General features: G+C 49.3%; 6 protein-coding genes across 6 annotated transcripts, besides 1 other annotated feature; 1 reads left to right on the top strand and 5 right to left on the bottom strand.

Annotated features, from left to right (window-relative positions):
• Window positions 1-7,144: 7,144 nt before the first annotated feature.
• On the bottom strand, window positions 7,145-7,345 carry Tb11.01.3250 (hypothetical protein; the record flags this gene model as incomplete). Its single annotated transcript, XM_824114.1, has 1 exon — window positions 7,145-7,345. One exon carries the CDS (start codon window positions 7,343-7,345, stop codon window positions 7,145-7,147), a length of 201 nt encoding a protein of 66 aa, XP_829207.1.
• A 1,788-nt stretch (window positions 7,346-9,133) lies between these two features.
• Window positions 9,134-11,179, top strand: Tb11.01.3240 (trans-sialidase, putative; the record flags this gene model as incomplete). Its single annotated transcript, XM_824113.1, has 1 exon — window positions 9,134-11,179. The coding sequence occupies one exon, from the start codon at window positions 9,134-9,136 to the stop codon at window positions 11,177-11,179; it is 2,046 nt and encodes a 681-aa protein (XP_829206.1).
• Window positions 11,180-13,720: 2,541 nt separating this feature from the next.
• On the bottom strand, window positions 13,721-14,392 carry Tb11.01.3220 (hypothetical protein; the record flags this gene model as incomplete). The annotated part of the gene is made up of 1 exon (XM_824112.1): window positions 13,721-14,392. The coding sequence occupies one exon, from the start codon at window positions 14,390-14,392 to the stop codon at window positions 13,721-13,723; it is 672 nt and encodes a 223-aa protein (XP_829205.1).
• Window positions 14,393-16,305: 1,913 nt separating this feature from the next.
• Window positions 16,306-16,333: a sequence feature (AT_rich).
• A 1,391-nt stretch (window positions 16,334-17,724) lies between these two features.
• Window positions 17,725-18,543, bottom strand: Tb11.01.3200 (hypothetical protein, conserved; the record flags this gene model as incomplete). The annotated part of the gene is made up of 1 exon (XM_824111.1): window positions 17,725-18,543. The coding sequence occupies one exon, from the start codon at window positions 18,541-18,543 to the stop codon at window positions 17,725-17,727; it is 819 nt and encodes a 272-aa protein (XP_829204.1).
• Window positions 18,544-19,694: 1,151 nt separating this feature from the next.
• Window positions 19,695-21,347, bottom strand: Tb11.01.3190 (hypothetical protein, conserved; the record flags this gene model as incomplete). The annotated part of the gene is made up of 1 exon (XM_824110.1): window positions 19,695-21,347. The coding sequence occupies one exon, from the start codon at window positions 21,345-21,347 to the stop codon at window positions 19,695-19,697; it is 1,653 nt and encodes a 550-aa protein (XP_829203.1).
• A 371-nt stretch (window positions 21,348-21,718) lies between these two features.
• Tb11.01.3180 (guanine nucleotide-binding protein subunit beta-like protein) lies at window positions 21,719-22,675 on the bottom strand (the record flags this gene model as incomplete). Its single annotated transcript, XM_824109.1, has 1 exon — window positions 21,719-22,675. One exon carries the CDS (start codon window positions 22,673-22,675, stop codon window positions 21,719-21,721), a length of 957 nt encoding a protein of 318 aa, XP_829202.1.
• Between the last annotated feature and the right edge of the window lie 94 nt (window positions 22,676-22,769).

Raw genomic sequence — 22,769 nt, 5'->3', positions numbered from 1 at the left:
AACAACACACATGTTTAGTGGTGCCAAATGTCAAACCACAAAGGCGCCGCGCTGCCTACAAGTAGGGGTATCAAGATGAAATGTTTGACAAGTGCGGTCTCAAGAAAGATAAAAAGGGTCGACACCGACGAGTGCTTCACAGCCTGTGGGCCTCGTCAGCCGCCGCAGCTGAAGCGACAGTTGCGAAAACCAATACTATAACCATATGTTTTTGTTTGCTTCAGTCGATATAACCACCCACGGAACCAGTAACATCACCACTTGGTGTGGGTGGCATCTTCTCACCTGCATGGCTAATTACTTCCTTCGACTTGCCGCACACAGTGCTGTTCCGTTAGGCAACCCATGGAGAACGGTGCAAACACGAGAGCGCACAGCTCAGTAAAAGATTAAGTAGTCCCTGAGCGTGTTAACACAGCAACTACCGCAGTGCCTTGGCAGTAATCACAACAATTTCTGACCACGTAACGCCGCCGCCGAAAACTAAGGGAACTTTAGCGAAACGGAGCCGGTTCACCAGAAGACCCCTCCTTCAGCAACACAGGGGACACTTAACGATTGCCGACTCTTCTGTTAAGCATAGGCACTCGGCACCAGCATAATGCCAAGCCCCACGAGCCGTAGCGGTTCAGCAAAAAAAAAACGGCTGGATACACCCGCCAAAAGCGCGACAAATCCTCTCACTAGGGGAGGGGGTAGCCACGTGCCTATTGGCGCCCCTTATCCTGAAGATATGTTTGACTTGAAAACAACGAGCCCACTCTAGTAAGCACCAGAACAACGCCCCGGAAATTACCCACTCTGTCACGGATCCACTCAAGGTAGTGCGACAACAGATTCCGATGACGAGGATGTGCCGACGAAAATACAACTGGTGAGGAATTTTACGTGATGCACCTGAAGCCAATTTCGGCTACCTACCACAACAAATTCCCGTTAAATCACACTAGTCGTCGACCAGTGCAAAGAAACCGCTGTTGATAGCACGAAAAGAAGTGAGTCAGAACCGCGGTATAAATAGCAGGCATCACATAACAGCTTCTGCTTAACCCAGAGCTACCTTCTTGAAAGGGGGGCTTGTACTACGACATGTAAGTTGGCCAGGTTGTAACTGTGACTCCTCCAACCAGGGAAGTAATTGAGTGCCATCCAGAAAAAAAGGGGTCTCACAGTTCTTTAAGATCTGAACGTAAGGTTTCAAATCCTTTTGCATTTCCTTTTAGCACAATCACACACTAGTTTATTTGGCGGAACAGCAAGCATGTTACGCCTTGGGCATTCACATTGTTTTTAGCAGTTGAAATTCACTGCAAATCATGTTGCTGGAGGCAAGACAACTCCGAAACATACTCGCTTTCGGAACAACAAGGAGAGCGGTACACTAACCATGTTTTTAAGAAAGCGCGTTTTCATCAGTCCCAGCACGAGGTCTCCCTGCCCTCCCCACTTTGCTGTAGAAAAGATCCTCAGCTGGCTGGAAATTAGTGCTGCTCAAAAAAAAAAAGTTTGCACAGAACACCACACACCAGCAGCGGGGTTCGTCAACACGTGCCAAAAAGTTTTTCGCAGGAACCGGTAACCGACGGCACCAGGAAGGTGCAAGTCACTCAATACACCCTGGACCCCAGCAGGAGTGCAAGTGCTGTGTCAACTCTGATGTGATCGTGCAAACCAATAGCAACCTTTAAAATTGTAACAGAGACCCACACCTCTGGTGCACCGCTACCACGATTCACTGCTCATGACCCAACCGAGCCGGAAGTTCAACAGCTATGACCGTCGAAAAAGACTTCGTTCCTTGAATCTATGGATTAGATCCGCGCACACGTTGCTGAGAGAACTGCGCGGACCCAGCAGAAAGGTGGAACGGGGCACTGCACAATAATAAGAAAGATGAGCTGCTCCCTCAAACATACTGCTTATTAATGGCAGGGTTCCCCCCAAGTACGAGTGAAATCAGTGCTAACAGCAACCTCTACCGCAAAGCAGAAGCCTTGTCGAACCTCCATCCCGCATACAAAAGCAACTTCTTAGAACAAAGAACATCAATTTCCCCCCCCCCCCTTGCTACCCAGAAACGGGCACTCCAACTGTCTTGAGTTCCAGCTCCCTCCTATCATCTGAAGTGCAATCTAGTAGTTTGTAAACCGATTTCATTAAACACCCACCCGAGACATGAAAAGGGAGCAACTTAAGAATATGCTTACAAGAGGCGTACAGCCGCGGCCGAGTAAGTAGAAGCCGGTAAGCGGTCCCTTGGTATCCTTTTCACTCGCAACATCTCAAAATGTGAAAACAGGAGCACGATCCAGTACTACCCAAACACAATTGATTCAGACTGCAAACAATTCTTCCCCTATGATATAAGATGTTTGCTGGCGCGGCACTGGCGTTGAGGCGTTAGTAGAGAAAAACACAGTGGGAAATGGTAATTCTGATCCTTTTGGTGGTCATGGTCATAACATGCTCAAGTAGAAAACGCGAAACAAAATGGTCGCAAAAAATATGTAATAACAGATATCACACCGACTGGGCCATGGGAAACTCAACCACACCGAGTTGGGCGGTGAAGTGAATGGAAAAAATAACTTAGACACACTTTCAGGCAGTTCACATTTACCGCTGTTTCCAGGCAAAGAATGCAAAAAAAAAAAAGAATGTGTACAGCATTCATACACTGAGCGCATTCCCTGGAAATTAAGTTGTATGTAATATACATATGAAAATATCTTTCCATGGCGCCGGCAATAGCTTGGATACAGCGTTATGGTGCAAAGACACTTTTCTTTCCTCAAAAAAAAAAAAGGAACTACCACAAATAATCACGTAAACTTGTAGATTGCACTAACCAAACACCGCAGCAGTCAAAAAAGCGCAGGTTACTCTACGGGAAAGACGTGCCTATCTCCGCTAGCACCCGCCTCATGGCAGATGGCATGAGTGAGTGATTGGTACAAACCTACGTTAGTTCGTAGGTGCCTCTTATCCACAAGCACCTCCACTGTAAAAATGAAGAGACCCCAACCGCTGACAAATAACAAGGTAACAGTAGGGTAGCAGCAGCCATAACCCGAGTAAAACAGAGACGGCAAGTACTGAGCCTAATATATATATATACCGAAACGCATACATAATGATAAAAAGGCTTACCTGCGCGACGCTTTCAGGCGGGATTGCCACTCCGGTAACCAAAGTAATGATCGGAATGTCAACAACAATATTTTCAATCAATCACCCCCCCCCCAAAAAAAAAAGGGGGTGTTAGCGTCTACACGTGCATAGTCTACTTCTTAAATTGCGATGACAACGCAGGGGTTCCATAGTTTGCTTCGAATGGTGTTATTTGACTTCGTTGCTCGGATGAAGTAAAATTGGAAAAAATACGAAGCGCCCACACACATGCACCCATCGACAAAAATGAACACAGTATGATACAACACATGCTATGCGAATAGACCACGTCGATAGGAAATTATCGACGGAGCCGCTTGCAAACCTTTCAGCCCCTTAAGGGCCGGATATGAGCGTGATGGTAGTAAAACGAACGAGCAAGGTTTCAGAAAGAGGTTTTGCCGCTGAATGGGGTGTTACATTTGACGGTTAATATGCTATCACATGCCAAAAATATTCGCCAGGTTTCTCCTTGGGGAAACTTATTTACGTATTGCAACAAATCATCTGCTCACCGTCTTTAATAAATTAAGTCCATGTTTAGTCCGAACCCACCAAAACGAACTCCATTTTGAGATGGGCCAAATGCCGTCGAACATTACGTACATGTATACGTCATTATTCCCCACACCACAATCGCGAAGGCTCCAATGTCTTGAGTTTTTAACCCTTCTTGGCCATTGCTAAACGGACGACCGATAAACGAATGCGTTCAACATACCTTACTTGGAAATGTACCACGGGTTATAGACATCTATGGACAATTACACCGCCGTGCATCCCTAGGGTCTCAATAGGATTCAATACGCATTCTCACTGAATCCAGGAAAGATCGCTGAGGTAGCTCACATAATCTCACTCATGGCAAACGAAGGGGCGGACCTTTTTTTCGATTGTTTTTCTATGGTCGTTAGTATCGCACCTCCCTCACACGCCGTGGTAACAAGCCGTGCAAAATGTGTGCAACCTACAATCAGCCAGTTACGGGGGGAGCATCGCCAAGACGTCTGTGTTTACGGTGACGATCACACCAAGTGTGTCAGAAATCAGACACGTTTAGCAAGTCCGCTCCCAGTCCAAGCGACTTAGAACGGAACCCTGCCTGCACGAACTGTTTTGTTTCTTTTCTGAAAATGGTGAAGACCTATCAACAGAAATTTTAAAAGAGCATGATAAACGCCCCCGGCTCCTATCCTGGAGGGGGGGAAATGCAAAAAGAGTGCCAATTGGGTATCACATCCCATGGTATACAGATGGGGTCGTCCCAGCGGGGTGGATCTAAAGAGTTCTGGGACGGCTAGGGCAGCACCAACTTTATTTCCCCTCTACTCGTTCCACAATGGTATCGAAGTTTTATCCCAGTCATCCACCGTTTGGCTGGCACCATTGTTTCAGTAGCAACCGCCGCAACATCAAAATTGTTTTGTTTATATACGCGGGTGTGTTTGTCCTAATAAAATGTCGGTGAGTGTACCAGCAGGGAAACACGAGTAAGCGTCTTTTCCCCTAAGCACATTAATACATTCAAAGTAAATGAAAGAAAAGCGGCTGCTACTCCACAAAAACAGAGAGAGAGATCATTAAAAAAACTTTCAAGTTCCGTCAAAGGATCATTTCACTACACGGAGAAATATATATAATTCCAATGATAGAAAACAAAAGTTTCAAATTTCTACACATTGTACCTCGTCAAGCCCCTCTCCGCGCCAAAGGCCAAACAGTCAGCAAATGGCCCCCCGCTCCCGCCTCCCTCCTTTTGCTTATTATCCTTGATGGGGGGAGGGTTATTAACACCATCCTGATATTTCCGGCAACCCTCACCGTCGAGTACAAAAAACATTAGTCCTGTGTATACAAATCAACCAAAAACCAACGCAGATTCCATACGAGGAAACGCGTTTGAGAATTTGGGTGGAAGAAATGTCAGATTTCCCAACCTTGTAAACACTTATTACACGATTCTAACGTGAAAACAGCACGCACACCTGTCACAGACCTCACCGTGGCAACAAGGGGTTGACATGTACCATATACGTCCCGATTGCCACATTAATAAAAAATCAACTCTGCTCTCTAACAGAGTGACGTAACTCGGAGGCCGGAAAGTATTATCAACCAATTCTCTACCTGTATGCGAATGCAGCAGGTACTTCAACACGAAATTTTCGCATTCCTAAGGTTAGTGCAACAACACCTTTGCATTCGGCACTCCTCTTATTCGACGCCGTCCAAAATTTGCAAGGTCCCGTAACGACATTTTACGACCTAGTAGGCACCAGCATTACCTGTTGAAACCAGCATATACTGTAAATGTCGCATATCTTTATCCACCGCTCACGACATGCACGCAACACAAATGACAAAAAGCAACATTCGACAGGGCCACAAAACAGACGCCGTGCGCCACAGTAGCCTCCAAACAGCTTGTAGACTTTTGGGCCACCGCAACCTTAAGACGGAAGACAAAACATGCAGCGGCAACCAGCGTCGCTACGCACATGTAAAGACAGCGGGACTACTTCGGTAAAAATCCAGAAGAGGTAACCCGAGAATAGACCGTTGGAAACTTTCTCACTTTCACCAGGGTCGCACAAAGAGCATCCGGTGGCTCTAGTTTTTTTTTTCTATGTACAAGCCCCCCCCCCTACTGCCCACCCGTCGCGCCGCGTAGACTCAGCACTCGAGCAAGGCACATGAGGTGCTCGGCGAGAAGACCGGAGTAGTCACCACGTCTTCCCGCACACACGTATGCAACAACAGAAAATGTAAGAGGCAGGTGTGGTACGCATAAATCAAGGACACGTCTTTTCTGCCACTCCAGCCTTTCATACAGGGTAAGTGCTCAGAAGAAGACCCAGAAGAAAATAAGCCCACGCGATGCTGACGGCGGGTACTAGCGCCACATACTCCCCACCCCTCTCCGAAGCCCATACGCTCGGCTGAGTCACGCGCACTCCGGATAACCTCACACATACAACTATTGTGATAATAATAATAATAATAACGAAGGTTCACTGTAGGAAACAAAGAGACGGCAGGTCTGAATTGCCAGTGGGATTGCCTTACTGAACAAATTTTTTTTCGGAAAGAGGGAACCTGGGAACCGGAGGAGCGGCGGCGACAACCGTACGCGTCGCATCCTTAATCGCTACACCGCTGACTGAAGTCTCCCAGTTTTGGGGGCAATAGCAACGGCGCTCGCCACCTCTCGGTTTTGCCAGACGATGCCCATCCTCGCGAAAAAAAAACCTACAACAAGTTTTGTGCGAGCTCCGCACCTGTTTGAGCTAGTGCCACCACCAACTACCACCGCGCTGGCGAGGGGGTTTACGCTATTTTCCTTCCCCTAGAGGCGCTCCCGGCCCCGGCAGATAAAATACGCTTTTCCTCGGCGAAGGAGCACGGAGGACGGCTCGGGAGGGGATGGCATTTTTTTTTCTTTTTTTGCAAAGCGGTCGAAACAAAGCTGACGCACAGCCATGGCGATCAAGAAGGGTTAAAGTGGAGGGAGTACTCAATACCAACACGGAACGGCAAATTCCCAGTCGTTAGCCAGTAAATTGGGTGCTAGGGCAGAACTTTCGTTGGGAGGAGGAACTCTTCCGCTGTAAAGGACGGGGGCGCCGTTATCCGATTCCTCCAAAGATGGAGTGGACGACACCCTCTCGAGGGACGGGAGGGGGTCGAACAAAGGACCACGCATCTCGGAAGCAGCACTTCCTCTGACAGCACCTGGAAGGGGAATTTTCCGGGCTTGGTAGAGGTTTTTTTGAGTGATTCCTCGAAACCTAATGATTGTGACCCTTGAAATTCAAAGAGCGAGGATGTTAACAGGTGAAAGTGGAGCAATCTTTGCGAAAGCGCATCAATCACTCAAAGGTTGCGAAGTAAGCTTCTGGAGCGAAATCAAAACATATTAAGGACCTTCATGGGAAACTCACGGAACTAGATTCAATCGTGTGCGACAGCTTCCTCACGTCGTCGAGGGGGGTTTTCCCATATAGCGCCCCGGCCCTCCAACTTTCTTTGCGAAGGTCATGCCCTTAATTGGCCGCTCGTCCAAGCGCCGGGAGTGGCAGTGGTCATTCACCGCTTCGTTCAGATCAGCAGCCGACACGCCTTCCACAGGAAAAGGTGAGGGGTTAACACGACTAAAAGGACAAAGAAATTGCATGCCAGTCTGCGGAGCGCCCTCCAAGGCACCTCCATGCTCTTGTGGGCGTGCTTCGGGGCCAACAGTCGCTGCTTCCGTCCCTTTAGGCGTTTTAAAGGGGTTTTCATGACGCTGGGCCCGCTGTCCCGTATGTATGGGATAACTAAAGAACCACCAGCATTCCTCATCTCCGTAACGGTCCCCCCTTGCTCGCAAGCTACGGCGTCGGACGGCGGGGGGCCAGCTGCGCTTTGTTGGGATACCACTCTGTTTAGTTGTCCACCCCCTGGCTTCCCCCACCACACCCGCCGATATGTCGTCGGTGATTCGTATTTCCTCGCGGTGGCAGCAAGCGACGCCCGGTATGCGGAAGGGAAGCTTCAGGAGGGGTGGCGGAGCTAATATTTCATCATAGCCCAGAAATGGGCGGAGGGAGCTTTCACGTTGTTACCCCCGCCTGCCCACCGAAACTCACGGGGACCTCTCACGCCCCAACGGGCGAGAGGTCCCATGCGTTTGCGTTGGGGCGCGGCTGCGAGCGGCTGCTTCGTGTTGGCGGTAAGTTGTGGGGAAACCGCGGTCTGGGCTTACCTTTCTTACGGCAAATGGATGCTTTGAAATGATGGGCTAACATAGTTTGTTTGTTGTTTTTTTTTTAACAAACATGCACAAACGCAGATCCATGCGTTTGTACGCGGGTCACCATGCGGAGTGCGTTTCCCATTGTAGGGAAAAGACTATAATTGCCGCGAAGATTGTGTCGATTAGATGTTGTCCTACGTATTTTCGCCTGTGCTTTCAATACCCGTGTAGCGTCTTTATTACGATTCACTGACTGTAGCAGCCAGTGGGAAATAACCATTCCCCTTGAATGTGCAAACAGATACGAGATGGTTTAGAAAGTAGGCGGCTATGGTATGGCTTGATTTCCCTCGTTGTCCTGCAAACCATTGTTTCGTGCGTCCGTCTTTACACACAAGTGGGCAGTAAATGTGAAAACGCACGCCGACGATGGGTGAAGAAAGATTGGCTATATGCAAGTGACAGGTTCAATTTCGCCATATGGACGAATAAAACTAATGGAGAAAAGGCTATTACTACTTCATTTTTTTAAAAAAAAGAGTTGTAATACACTGGGTTATTCGGGTGCCAAAAAAAGAAATAGTTTCTGCAACTCGAGGTGCATAAGGATTAGTTGCTTCCTAATAATGAACATCTTGTCCTTGTTCGGTGACGAACTTTGGTGACCTGTTAACGTAGCAGGGTTGGGGTGAGGGAGAAGACAGTGTTTCGGTGCAATGCGTTTTGGCTCGAACACTTTTTCTTTGCTTTTATACCACATATTTTTCAAGTGCCGTGCAAAATTTTGCAGCAACTAATAGTGGAAGCGAGAAGTTTTTGCCAAGCTATACACCGCCGGTGATTCAGGATATCTTAGTGCATTGACCTGTCACTGTTAATGCAGTCTTCTAGGGGCTCGCATGACGTATCGGGGACCTCTCACCGATGTGGTGCAAAACCAACTTTGGTTCCTTGATCGCTTCAGTATTTGAGGGCACCGCTACATATTACATAAGCATTCGTACCTAATATTTATGATGTCACCGTTTGTAAGTGCTGTGTTGTCACCCCTTTTTTTCGGCTATATACATAAGTTAGGTAATTTGTCCCCTTTCTGTAAAACACTACCCGCACGCAGCCAGTTGAAGAGTACCACCGCCAAAGTACTCAGGGTGCCCTCACAACGATCAAGCACACACCGCGCACATCTGCAGGGAGACTATTTCCGTACCCTAAGAGTTTTTCGCAATGAGAATGCAAATACTCATTTTACTGTTACTTGTCCTGTGCAACATCGGCTGGACACGTAGTATTGCTAAGACACCGGATGTTTATGAATTTGATCTTTTCGACGGGGAAGAAAAGGGCAGTTTCTTGCTCTCCGTCGTTGATGCCGTACATATTCATTCCGTCGTCGAGGCTGAAGGTGTGTTGGTTGCAATCGGAGAATTCAGATATCACCTGGCTGGTGAAGTAAGGCTAAGAACGTTTTCACTTTCGAGCATAGATGGGGGGAGGACATGGAAAAAGGACAACATAATTGAAGGAAGAAAGGAGATGGAGTATTCTTCCTATCCAATACCACTTGAAGTAGTTGCCAAAGGGAGCAATGTGTATGTGCTTGCAAGCGGGTATGATGTGCAAGGCGATGGCTTAGGCAAGGTAACGATAAGTGAGTGCAAAGATAGTCTCCTTCTAATTTCTGGGAAAGTTGTAAGGTCGAGAGGTTTTTTTTCGCAATCAGCTGGTGTAGAGTGGAACAAACAGGTGCCGTTGAAGGGGGTCTTCCCCACTGGACTTCAAGCGGGGCCAGTGAACAAGTTTTTCCGAGGAAGAAGGGATGCAATCGTCACTGAAGGGGGTTTACTTGTATTTCTCGTTTGTTTAAAGAACGAGAATAGCGAAGACGTACCCACAATAATTTATTCCGTGGACGACGGTATCCACTGGAAGTCGACACCCCTAGAAGCTCATGTATGCAAGGAGAATTGCAACATCTTTGAATGGGGAGGGAGGCTTATGTTGAGCAACGGCTCGTATACCGGTCACTTGGCTGTTTATGAATCCATCAATATGGGAAGGGAATGGACGGAAGCCAAGAGGACGTTCTCGCGTGTGTGGGCCAGTGGTGCAGCCGAAGGTGGATCACACAACTTGCTTGTTGTCACAATTGAAGGGAAAAGGTTGTTGATTTTCACCCGGCGCGCACCGTCGACTGACTCATATGGGGATGGGCTCAATATTTGGCTATCTGATGGCGAACATTTTTTTGATATTGGTCACGTCACTCTTGAAGGTGGAATAGATGGTGAAGGGACACTGCTGTACAGCAACGGCAAACTGCTTTACTTCTACAAAAAAACTGGCACCTTTCATGATGAGGTAAGCAACGCGGTACCCTATGACATAGGCAAGGTTGCGCATTTAGATCATGAACTCGAAAAGATAAAAGCGGTTGTGGAAAAATGGAGGACCGAGAGTGTGCTCCGTTCCGGAACCAGAGGAGCCACCGACCGCGTAAACTGTGTTGATGATGCACCCGCTGGGCTTTTTTTGAATGATTTAGATGGTGATCAGTGGAAGGACACATATAACAGCGTGAGCATCAAAGCTGTTGGGGCTAAGAAAACATTGAATGGTATATTATTTAGTGGCCCTAATCGGGGTGCCACATGGACTGTGAGCAACCACACGGGGGCTCAGCTTTACAACTTTGCAAATTATGAATTTACACTTGGGGTGACTGTGGAGGTGCCTGACCGAGTGAGTGAAAAAATCCCGGTTGTGGGCGTTGTCATCAGCGAGGGAAGTGTCGACGAGTGTCTTGAAGTGTCGTACACATCGGATGACAAATGGTACGTAACGTTTGGGGGCCGGCATGTGCCTACATTTGGATCCTCCATCCACAACGAGACTCACCAAGTTACGATAACCATGTACAATGGTTTGTTCACTGTTAATATCGATGGTGCCGCCTTCTCGAGGACGGGAAGCGGTATCAAGACTGTTAGGCGAGTGCGAGATGTTATGCATTTCTATATTGGAGGATATGGAGAGAAGAAAGCTACTCCCAATGGAAAACTACTGGTGAAGAGTGCTGTTCTTTTCAAAAGGGAGTTGACCCTTGCCGAAGTCCAAGTGATGTTCATGCGAACGTACTGGCCTAGATGCCCGTCAAAGGCACCTCTAGTTGCTGTTGATGAACCACAGGAGGGTCACAGCAACGGGCAAATTGATAACGCAACGCACGTATATGTGGCGCTTGCTGCTATGATCTTTGTTGTCACTTTTTGAAAACTGCAGGACAGTACGGACTCAGAATGCAAATAGAAATCGCTCTGGTTCTCGAGTCAGTCTCTCTAAGGGGTCACATGTTAGGAATGACGGTGACACACGGCCGACTGCTTCACCGGATAATTCCGGTTACTGGTTTTACTTTATCTCTTTCTCACTTTCACCAGGGTCGCACAAAGAGCATCCGGTGGCTCTAGTTTTTTTTTTCTATGTACAAGCCCCCCCCCCTACTGCCCACCCGTCGCGCCGCGTAGACTCAGCACTCGAGCAAGGCACATGAGGTGCTCGGCGAGAAGACCGGAGTAGTCACCACGTCTTCCCGCACACACGTATGCAACAACAGAAAATGTAAGAGGCAGGTGTGGTACGCATAAATCAAGGACACGTCTTTTCTGCCACTCCAGCCTTTCATACAGGGTAAGTGCTCAGAAGAAGACCCAGAAGAAAATAAGCCCACGCGATGCTGACGGCGGGTACTAGCGCCACATACTCCCCACCCCTCTCCGACGCGTGGCGGCAACCAAAATTTTGCCGGCCTCGCGCTGTTCAGACCGATTTGACAAGTGATGCTCGAACCCCTGAGGGGCATTGATAACAGTGGCACACTCCTACAAATCTTTGCCCAGCCGATTCATGCGTCTTTCGTTCTTTCAACGATAAGGGTTCACGGTCGCCCCTCCCCCCTTTTTTTTCTTAAGCGCACCTAACTTTCGTCCCAAAGGTATGACTGTTTTGTCTTTACTTTTAACGCGTCAAACGTCGAGTGATGGAGAAACATCCGCAGGTGTACGGGATACGCTACGCCTAAGTATGCACCGCACACTCACCAACGATTTTTTCCGCGGTCAGGGGGTCACCCTTTTCCTTCCCCACATCAGGACCGTAGGACGCGACATCGGTTGTGTTTTTTTTTCCCCCAATAACGTTAATTTAGTTCTCGTTGGCGTTTCCGATCTCCTAGGTGTCGAGGGTAAAGTTGGGTGCACGCGGGCCGCATGTGGACGCTTGTTTCTACACACACTCCAGCGGCGGTGTCATCCTTGAATGAAATTTGATTCCAGAGGGACCGGGCTTGTCGCAGTTCCGCGAGCCAAGGTGCCAGGCCCGAGCGCTATGGAGGCGTAGGTAACAGGTCATGCTATGTGCACAACGTGATTTGCCACGGCGATGCCAAACCGCGGTCTCTGATTTTGTTCACGTGTGTCAGTACGGGGACTTGCAGCCCCAGGTGGCTACAAAATCTTTCTCGAGGTGCTTCCGCAGTGACGGAGCGGGTCTACTAAGCACCCCACGTGCCGGTCAGAAACGATTATCATGCACTGATGCCAGCGACTCCGTCGCGCCAGGCAGCGCACCTCTGTAATTTGGCATCTCATTTTCCGTTTTACTGGCGTGCCTCTTTTTGCCGGTAGGTGGAAAGGATGGGGTTGGTTCCTCGACGGCGACGCAGGACGCGCGTTCGTTTTCTCAAACGATGCGAAAGCAGCGGCAATCGTGGCAACCTAATACATCTTCGCCGTTTGTGGGCAGTTTAGAGTGACGGTGGCTGGGCGGGCACGTCCAATAAGTGACGCCAAACGAAGCACGTGGCGTGCGACTGTGTTTTCCAACGAAAATGAGCATGCGCAGACCGTGCCGCCCACACATCATCACCGCTGAATTGCATCGGCGGCTCATAGGGAAAGCCGCGTATGCCCACACAGAGAAGTTATTTTCACCGTGTACGAAGCCAGCGGCAACGCATATCGCATTGCAGGCTGATACACTCGTGTGGAGGCGGGCGGGGGAGTTAGAATTCGACAGCGCAGCACGTAAGAGACTGACGCTGCTAGCGCGCCGGTCCCACTGAGCGGGGGTGTGACGAGGAATGTGCTGTGTATGGGGGTTTGCTCAAGGCTAGGCAGATACACGCACGAGTGACCTTCCCGTCGGTATTCGGTTCGTTGCAAAGAAGAACCGCCCACCACGGGTGAGGGATGCCATCTTTGTTCATGTCTATGCCAAAACCTTGAAAAACTCTTGGTGACACTGCGTGGCACTTCCCTTCCCTCCCCCCCCCCCAAACAAACAAATGCGGGAATGAGTGTAAATAGGAGTGCTTTCGAAGGCAGAAACGGCAAAAGCAAAGCTTAGTGGCGCCAACCAGCGGATTAGGCACACCGTTTCCACTTACTGAAACTGGGGCTAGGACACTGCAATCTGGTGGTTTGTACGGTGCCCAACCGCATCTTCCCCTGGGGCAGTGGCGGACGAAACGCTGGAAAACGTGAACTCCTTGCTGCGGGGAATGGAAAACAGGACAAAAGACAACAATCTTAGCGTGTGCATACCTGAGCCCACGGTTTCTTCGGGGAAGGGGGGTTGACAACGGCGCTAAAGCGTAGATCGCGACTAAGAGAAAGGGAAAATTTTGTAGGTTCGCCGCGCGAACATTGCGAAATGGGGGTGTGCATTTGGCTAAAAGTGGGAAGTCAGCACCCTGCGGCAATATTCAATTACCCTGTTCGGGACCCCAGATGGTGATGAGGATATGAAAAATAGTTACTCGCATCGCCTCGAGGCAATGGGTGGGATCGAAGGCCACAAACTCCTAGACAGAGAAAAGGAGAGGGCAAAGCGAACCCATAACCTGTGGTGGTGAGGCTCGAAGGCGCTTTGCTTGCAACCGCGCATTTTCGAGAGAGGACTTACCCCGTGCCCATTTGAAAAGGGGGAATAGGGTTGAAAACTGGCGAAGAAAGTTAAGGAGGGAGCCCGTGGAGGAATAGGAAGACACAAAACAGGCAGACGCGAGAAAAGTCTGTCAGATAGGAAGTATTGCCGTTGCAAGGATGGCGAATCTGACACGCGGGAGGGGACTTGTTGCGGGACGCTTGCCAACTGGAAACTTCGAGGAGCATCTAATGAGAGGCGCGGTCCCTGTGCCACACAGCGTGAACAAACGTGTGGCTGACCATCCGCGCAGCAAGTGCGGATACAAGGAGAGGGGAAAAAAACAACCGAAGTGGTTACAAAATGGAGAGTCAGCGATGACACTCCCAGACACCCTCCCAGCAAGCCCCGCAAAGCGCAGTGGACAAGGTTAACCCTATAGGGCGAAGCGGCTGACACGGATGCGGCAGGCGGAATCATCCTGTCAGTGGCGGGGTTGTTAGAAAGTTTCCATGTGGAGAGTCGGAGAAGTTGAACGTGACAAAGGAGTGCAGCAACCATTCGTCATAACCCAAGCACTACGTCAAGGAGGTTGGCCTCGCCAGCTACAGGGTTTAGGAATCAAAGGATACCCGCATTCGGTCGAAATCGGAATATCGGGGGTCGCAGTTGGCTGTTTAAATTCCCGATGTCGCAAAAGTTGGGGAAGTAAACGAGGTGGAAAGGCACTTTGTAGAGGACAGCTCTTCCCAGACCTCAAACCAAGGGGGTTGCTGCCGATACCGTTTGTACGATGCCTGCGTTCTTCATGATTCTGGCATCCTTGGTAGAAACTGTTAGCTGAGATCCTCTTTCACTTTCCTGCAGGTTTGTGGGTTGTCTCATGATCTCCCGCGCCTCCTCGAAACGATGTTTCGCCTTGCTATTCATTCGGTTTTTGATTCGGTGCAAGGATAATGTGTTGACGCATATTTTTCGTAGTGGTATTTTGTTTTCTTCCACCGTAGCCACCCTCGTGTGATGGGTGCGTCTCAGAATGCTATGTCCCTGAAATAGCGTTTGATCTCTTTCTCCACATGCAGTTGGTAGCGCCCATCGGGCCGAAGTCCATCTCTATAACTCCTCTGCACGTGCTGAGTCAATTGCTCTGATTTGTTTATTAGTGCTACACAATGCCCGAGATATCTTGCCGTGCTGCGTGGAAATTCCAAAGGATCCGCTGTTTTTCCCAGTTGGGTTAAAAAACGCGGGTCGAGGTCGTGCTCGAAGACCACTGTCGGTGCATGGGCTAGTGCCCCTCTTTTTATGGAGTGTGCTGTCATTCCATAGGGACGGAGTATTTTTTCCAAATCTTTTGTGGACAGGTTGGTAATTTTTTCGTTTTCCTCCAATGTTGTCGTTAGTTCCCGAACCATTTTTGCGTCTGTTCCTCCTATTACTACGTATCGTGCCGCCATGTTTAGGTTGATCTTGAACGTTTTCGGAAGGGCTCCCCAATCTAGTATGAGAAGCCTCTCTGTCGGTGGGACGCGGTATAAAATTTTCTTTTTGATGGAGGGCAATTTCTACCCATCAACTTGCCGTAATCCGCGCCAGGCGCAACGCCACTCGATCCCGATTCGTAGTCATCATATCGCTTATCTAGTCGAGTTCCCATCTCTCCATGGGGCTAGCCTGCTTTATCAGCACCTTGGTCGCTGATTTTTGTAGGCATGCCAGAAACATCTGCGCCGGTGTTCTTACAGCGGCCAATAAACTTAATAACGTCCTTTTATACTGGACGGCGCTGCTTTTTGCCAATTGTAAACTTAGGACGAATAAAGGGACGTTCCCTTCTCGAATCTATGTTGTTCTTTTCCGCAAACTCGCAAAGTCTCCGTAGTATGGACACCCTTTGCTCCCATGTTGTTTTTGTCCATGCACTTAAGGCGATCCTGTTGGCCTCTGTTTCCAATGCCACCACGATCGGATCGTGAGATGGTGCCGGGATCACCGTTACCCCGTTTACCGAGGTTTTTAACGGAGGAAGTTCTTTTCTGATGAGATCGGACCATCTGAGCCAGTATCCTTTTATTTTCACCCTTTTCAAACTTTCTGCCCTTATTTCTTCGCCTTGATGTAAAGCGTGTTTGTGTTCTTTCCTTTCTTCTCTCTTGGTATGTTTCCACTCAATTTTTTCTTATGTGGTTGGACCCCAAGGCATTAACGATCCCTCAATTTATTGCTCTGAGGGTTGAACCCCGTTTTTTGATTTACATACCGCTGTTTCCTTCACATAACATGTCGTACTGTAATGTCCAATGCGGCCACATAGCATTTGGCTTTTTCCGGGGAAGGAGCTCTTACCTTATTTAGTTTCTCCCCCAGTTGCCAGAATTGGTCTTTTGAATTTTGTGATGACTCTGGGCCGTTACGAATATCTTGGATTTTGACTCGAGGAAACATCGATGCCGTTTGTAGGATACGCAGTTCCGTATATATATATATATATTTTTTTTTTTTCTCAGTTGGAATAAAGCCTCCGCAAGGCCCACGTCTGGTATGGTATGAACCCGTTTGACGAACATATTCCAAGTCTTATAGTAGTAACTTTCATGTCTTACTTTCATTGGGCACACTTCCTCAAATGCTGCCGACATGTGTACTGGAGACGTCTCCATCACGTAATCCACGAATCCTTCGAAGGTGTATTTTCTCTCCTCGTTTTTATCCTCTCCGCCTGCAACTCTTCGTCGGCACTGCCGAAAAATACCCAACCTATCCTGGAGTTGTGTATTCATCTGTTCTTTCGTAAAATATCATCCAAGGAATTACATGGTGACAATTTTTTTTTTTCATTTTCTTCTCTTTTCCAATCATAGACTTTCTTTTTCATAGATGAGCTGTCCACTTCCTCCTTTTTGTTCGTTGACCCGTGTGAGTTTACCATAGATTTCCAATACTGTATTTCAGTTTCCTTTTGGTTTAACATCCCTTGCAACATACCGTATTAGTTGAGTATTTGATTGTTTTCAACCTGCATCCGGTTCATTTGATTTTTCATATTTTGTATAACATCTTGCATTTCTGCTGAGTGGTTCACTGCCGCTTGTTAAATCCTTAAATGTTCGTCTTCCAACTATGGACGAGCCATTTCGTATTGCACCATTAATATTGATTTATGTTCTTGTAATGCTGCCAATTCATTTTTGAGCATATTTTTTGCTTCTTCAAAAGCTCTTATAAAATCTTGATGCTGAGGGACACTAAAAGACGCTATATCCTCTCTTATATCCGCGATATTTGCTTTCATATCTTGAGCGCATACAGTCAGATCTCCATTTTCCAGTAGTAAAGTTCCGTTTACCTGATTTGTATTTCTACTCAACGGTATGCGGGTAATGAATGTAAATCGCGTGGGACCACAATGTTTCACAAACCTCCTAAGCGCTGCTAGACTAGTTTTCCGCTCTTTCTCCTCATATTCTGTCATAACACTTAAAAACCTTACACCTTTTCCAACAAATTACTAACGATAACTTGTCTAACCACATGAGAAGTAGGACTAGACGAAGAATGATAAAAAATAACATTGATACGATAAAAAATATGAAAAGATCGACCATTCCTTTCGCAAGCTCCCCCCCAAAAAAAGGCGGGGGTAACGTGGCGGCCACGCACATTGTATCACTCTGCAGCTGAGGCAAAACGTCCCCTTCCACTCACCCATGCCGTGGACCGCCCCCCAGCCCCCCTCCCTTTTATCGATACGCACTCAACCGCGCCCAGGGGGCTGCTAAAATATCCTTCAGCCCCCTTCACACATTTATCGCGTGATTCACGCCAACCGAGAAAGCGAATGACAGCTCAATTTGGGTAAACGCCGCGGCTTACGTGCAGATGGATCATGCCCTTCATGTGTGGCCCTTTCTTTCCAACGTCTTGTGTTTGAGTAACTCCAGGGGCGAAACTCCTCGAAAAATAATAGCTGTTCGCTCTCCTCGCCTAAACTCCGTTTCCTTTCCGTCAAATACTAGTGATCTCTCGCCCGGTGGCACCCTGCCACGAACTCGTTCGATGTGCTCATCGTCATCCCTTATCCAGTCAACGCTGTGCTCCCATTTGTATCTCGCCGCCCCCATAAGCACGTAAAACGCACGGGGAGCAAGCATGAGTTCCACTCGCTGCCCCGCGTGGTCGGGGTGCGTTAGCGTCATCACCCTTGCGGAGCCAAGGCACAGCCCGGCAATGATGCCGCTTGAGTTGCGGGTGTCATCGGCATGGGCCCTTATGAACCCACATTCGCTCAACCGCAGGAAATGCACTCTGTCATCCAATGGCGTGGCGGGAACATATCCACTTGCCGCGCTCCAACACCTCTCGAGAGCCCTACGCACATGTCGGCATCCGTCTTCACAACTCCCACACGCCCCCTCACCCTCCATCAGCCCCTTGTAGGATCGATAAAATTCCTTGTAATGGTGTATCAGTGCGTCCATATGCCCCTCGTTGCACGGAAGTCGCGAGAACCACGGCTCCGTAAGCGCCAAGAGTGCGCGCTCCTCCGCCTCGTTGATAAAGTCGGGAAGGACAAAGGCAGGAACGCAGTGAGGCGGCGTTTCCTTGACCGGTAGGCCGATAACTTCCTCGGGGCGTGGCTGTCGGAACTTAGGGGCGTGCCGAAACGATACGTACCGGATGAGCGCCCCCAGACGGACCGGCGACGTTTGCATCGTTTCGCTCCCCTTGGCTAACGGTTGCTACTTTGAATTTTTCCGAAACCGTCTGCTTAGGCCCTATTGTGTTGTTTCGCCCGGTTTACTTTTTGTTGATTCTTTGAGTCGACACAAATTGTTATGGCCAACAGGCGGGCCCAACAGCACGAACGACAAGTGTCAGGGAGAAACGCTTTCGCACAAAGAGTCTAAGCTAACAACGGGGCGTGAAAGAGGGAGTGGCCAAGCGTTGTCAGCCAACGCAAAACAAGCAATTGATAACGACGGCAGAAAAACGATGACATTATCCGTGAAATATCGCCGTCGACACAGCGAAAGACAGGTGGCGCTGATCACTTGATTCCGCGTAGGCGTGTAGCAGTGACCCTATTGTCTGGTCCGGGGTTGGAATGAATCCCTCAGAACCGCGCATAAGAAACAAATACAGCGCTGGACGCTTCAGCTTCTTCTTTATGCGGGATAATACTTTGCCGAGTGTCTCCGCTGGATCACATTCCATGTTCCCCAGGGCCTCTGTTATGCCAGTCTTTGCCGCGAGATGTAGGGTGATTTTGTCGCTTGCTATTTTTTCAGCCATCGCACTGACAGGCCAGGAGGGAAAGGGGGGGACACAATAGACCACTCCAATAACTGCTTTTCCGTTTCAGCCACAGGGTCGTGTGAAGGACGCTCAGGTGGAAAGGAAAGGGCCCCAATAATAATAATAATGGTAAAAGAGCTAGCGGGGCAATGGTAGCCGCGAGAAGAGCTAAGAAGATAAAAAATGCGCGCATTAGGTTCGTTTGACGCCACACCGTGCCACGTTGGTATCAAGAAATGCCAACAATAACAACGGCAAATGATGTTTAAATTAGCAAGCGGAATCGGGTTGTTTTATACCCAGTGAAACAGGTCCATATCATGCTTATGAACAAACAGTTGAATACCATTAGCATATGCCCGAATATATATACCGAACCCAAGGGCTCCTCCGTATACAATCCTCAGTCTTCACCCTATCAAACTGCTACTTAAACGAAACTTTATTCACTTGAAACAAAAAACCTCCTCCAACATATCACCGTTTTCCGCATATATTGACGTGAATATTGAGGCGTGCACGACACGCGGCGCTGCCGTCACTAGACGTGTCCACACAAAGCCTGACATTAGCTCTTTTTTTTATCGTCGTCTTCATTGTCTGATTCCTTTTCAGATCCGGGAGGCCTCTCACCCTTGGCGAGCTGTTCTTCGCCTTGCACCTCGGTCACCCCGAGCATCTGCGCACTGAAAGGAAGATCCTCCTCGTAATTTCCACTCTCCGCCTCTTCCCCAGCACCCCTTTCAACCGCGTCATCAATTAAGTCCTCCATCATCATAACACTTTCTTCGGTATCACTCAACCCACAACCAACGACGGACGGTGGGGACGGCAAGTCGTACGGTAGCACGCCCTGCGTGCTTTCTAGAAATGGGTTGAAACAACCAACCAAGGAACGGTATTCACCGCCAAGACAGTACATAATTTGGTCCCACAGACACTCGCGGCGGCGAAGGATTCGATCCGGAGGGAAAACCTGCGGCAACGAAACATCCACGCCGTACCGTCGCTCACGGGTTTCCTTCATGCCCTTCAGTTCCGCGACCGTTGGAAACATGTCCGCCCTCCCCGACTCCGCCATCAACGGAAATGGTCCAAAAAACGTTGGCGAAAGCTTGACTGGAATCCAGTGTCCATTCGCCACCTCCGCCTCCAGTTGGCGGGTTGGCCATCGCATATTACCCCAGTACACCCTAGCGGAAGAGCGCGGCTTTCCCGGCACGAGCTGGGCCAAGTAAGGCAGCGCCTCCACCTTAGAAAGGTACAGCGTAGGCTCGACCGTCCCGTCATCCAATACACCGCCCCGAATCAAGGGCTTACATAGGAGCCGAGGATGCTCCGCTGTCGTCTCTGTGTTCCTAGATTTTGACTTAACATCCTTCCATTTGAGCCAGGCAAGATACTGAGGTGACTCTGGCTCTGTTGGCGGTTCCAGTGTGTGCAAGATGCTGATGTGCGCGGTGGGAGGCATCGTGAAGTTGATCTGCGACACGCCACCGTCATAAACCTTGTGCCCCCAAAACACCTCTGGAAACATGGGGTTGCCGTGCGAAAGCGGGTACGTAAACAACATGTCGAGAACGACACCCGTGGTGAAATGAGGACCCTTTTCATAAATTAGTATCACACGTCGGTCCATGTGTGTCGAAGAGAGCGGATGAGCAACTAAAGCCACGCCTTCCTCGAGTTCGACCGCATAACCTTGCCGAATTTTCAGTTTTGAGTGTAACGAGGAGGGACCACCTCCCACAGGCAGTCTGTACGAAGTAGCGTTAACATTGTATGGGGCGCGCTCAACACGGTATAAGCCCTTGTCGGGTTGTGACGCTTCCATCGTGTTGATGAGATGCATTCGGTCTTTCTCAAAGACGGAAAGTCTTGAAGTTACTCGCTCGTTATGAGACCTAAGCCGTGTCAGTGTCTCGAAGGCCAGATTTACTTTTTGTGGTGTTGCCGCGTCATGAAAGACTTCACGCAAGATATCCATATACTTTTGACCATTGGGAAAATACAGCGGTCCGTGGCTCTTAGTCAAGTGTTGGAGATCTACTGTAAGCGGGAAAAGTGTCTTGGACAGGGGTGATTCGTCAATTTTCCTAACTTCCCTGAGAAGCATGCGATAAAGGGAACGAACGACACCGGGAGCCACGGCAGGCGGGTTGCCCACAGACGATCCACCAGCCGCGGCACTTGTCAACAGGGTCGCACCGCGGCGCAGCATTTTAGCGAATCTAATTCGTACAGCACTCTTGTCCTACTAACCTCCGCCCAGCACACAAAACAAAAGCAGGAACAAATGTACATATACATACGCCCAAAAATATATATATATATCGCACGGCGAAAGACAAACACCGGGACAGGCCACGTGCAGAGTAGCACTACCCCACCGCGGCACACCTGAAAATGGAAGTTACACACGTGGCCATTAAATGTTAGGTGAAAAAGAAAAAAAAAAGACAGCTCCAACTGCTGATCAAATGAAAATTGCAAGCGACACCCTTCTAGGTTACGTGCAACTGTATGCACGCCCGGGAAAAGGCGCAGAAAGCACAAAATTAAACCACTTATACCACATGCCCTTTAGCTGCCTCACGCGTTCTCCGATACACCCCAGACACGGATGACATTGTCCGTGTACCCAGAGTACAGGGTGCTACCATCCGCAGACCACGCGATGGAAACGCACTCCGGGACAATCTTCTTGCTGCCCTGATGCTCCGGCGCAAGCTCGACGATGATGTCCTTGTTCTCCAGGTCAAAGATGCGGATGCCCTTTTCGGTAGCCGCACACATCCAATAACGGTTGGGGGAGAAGCAGATTTGGTTGATAGGCGCACCAGCGGCCATCTCAGAAAGGGCCTCACCCTTAGTCAGGTCCCACAGACGAGCGACGCCGTCCTTGTCGGAAGATGCACAGAGGGAACCGTCAGGGGAAACGGTCACAGATGTGACATAGTTTGTATGTCCCTTAAGGTCCGTGACAAGTCGCCCGGTAGCGAGGTCCCAGACCTTCACCAGGTTGTCCCAACCACCAGAGACGATGACAGGGGCATCCAAAGACGGGGAGAAGCGGACACAACTCACCCAGTCGGTGTGAGCACCGCGGCTCAGAGTGTGCATGCATTCGCCCTTGACATTCCATACGCGCAGAGCGTTGTCACGACCACCGGAGACAATCTGTCGGTTGTCGGGAGAGAAGGCCACGGAGAGTACGTCCTTTGTGTGGCCAAGAAACTTGTATTGGCATTGTCCGTTCTGCAGGTTCCACAAGCGCAGGGAATGGTCCCATGACGCAGACACAGCGAAATTCCCGTTGTTGGAAAGGGCAACGTCAGACACAAATGCGCTGTGCCCCTCCAGACGCCTGTCGGGAAGGCCATAGCTGCACTCACTGCTGTGCCGGTCGGGGTTAGGGCCCCATGAAAGAAGGGTCTTGTCCCGGGATGTGGATACCACCTTCGTTGCGGTTTCAGGCGTTTGTGGGCAGGCGAGGGATGTAACCCAGCCACGGTGACCCGTCAGTTGTCCTTCGTAAGCGACAGCCATGATTGTGAGCAGAAAATAGAGCGGTTAGCCTTGCGCTACTCAGCTTGCTACGCCAAAAACCAAATGAAGAAGAAGCAGGTAGAGGGACCCAAAT

The sequence above is a fragment of the Trypanosoma brucei genome (assembly GCF_000002445.2).
Source record: "Trypanosoma brucei brucei TREU927 chromosome 11 chr11_scaffold01 genomic scaffold, whole genome shotgun sequence".
NCBI classification, from domain to species: domain Eukaryota; phylum Euglenozoa; class Kinetoplastea; order Trypanosomatida; family Trypanosomatidae; genus Trypanosoma; species Trypanosoma brucei.
The sequence above is the reverse complement of the archived record's forward strand: the minus strand, read 5'-3'. Positions and strand labels throughout refer to the sequence as shown.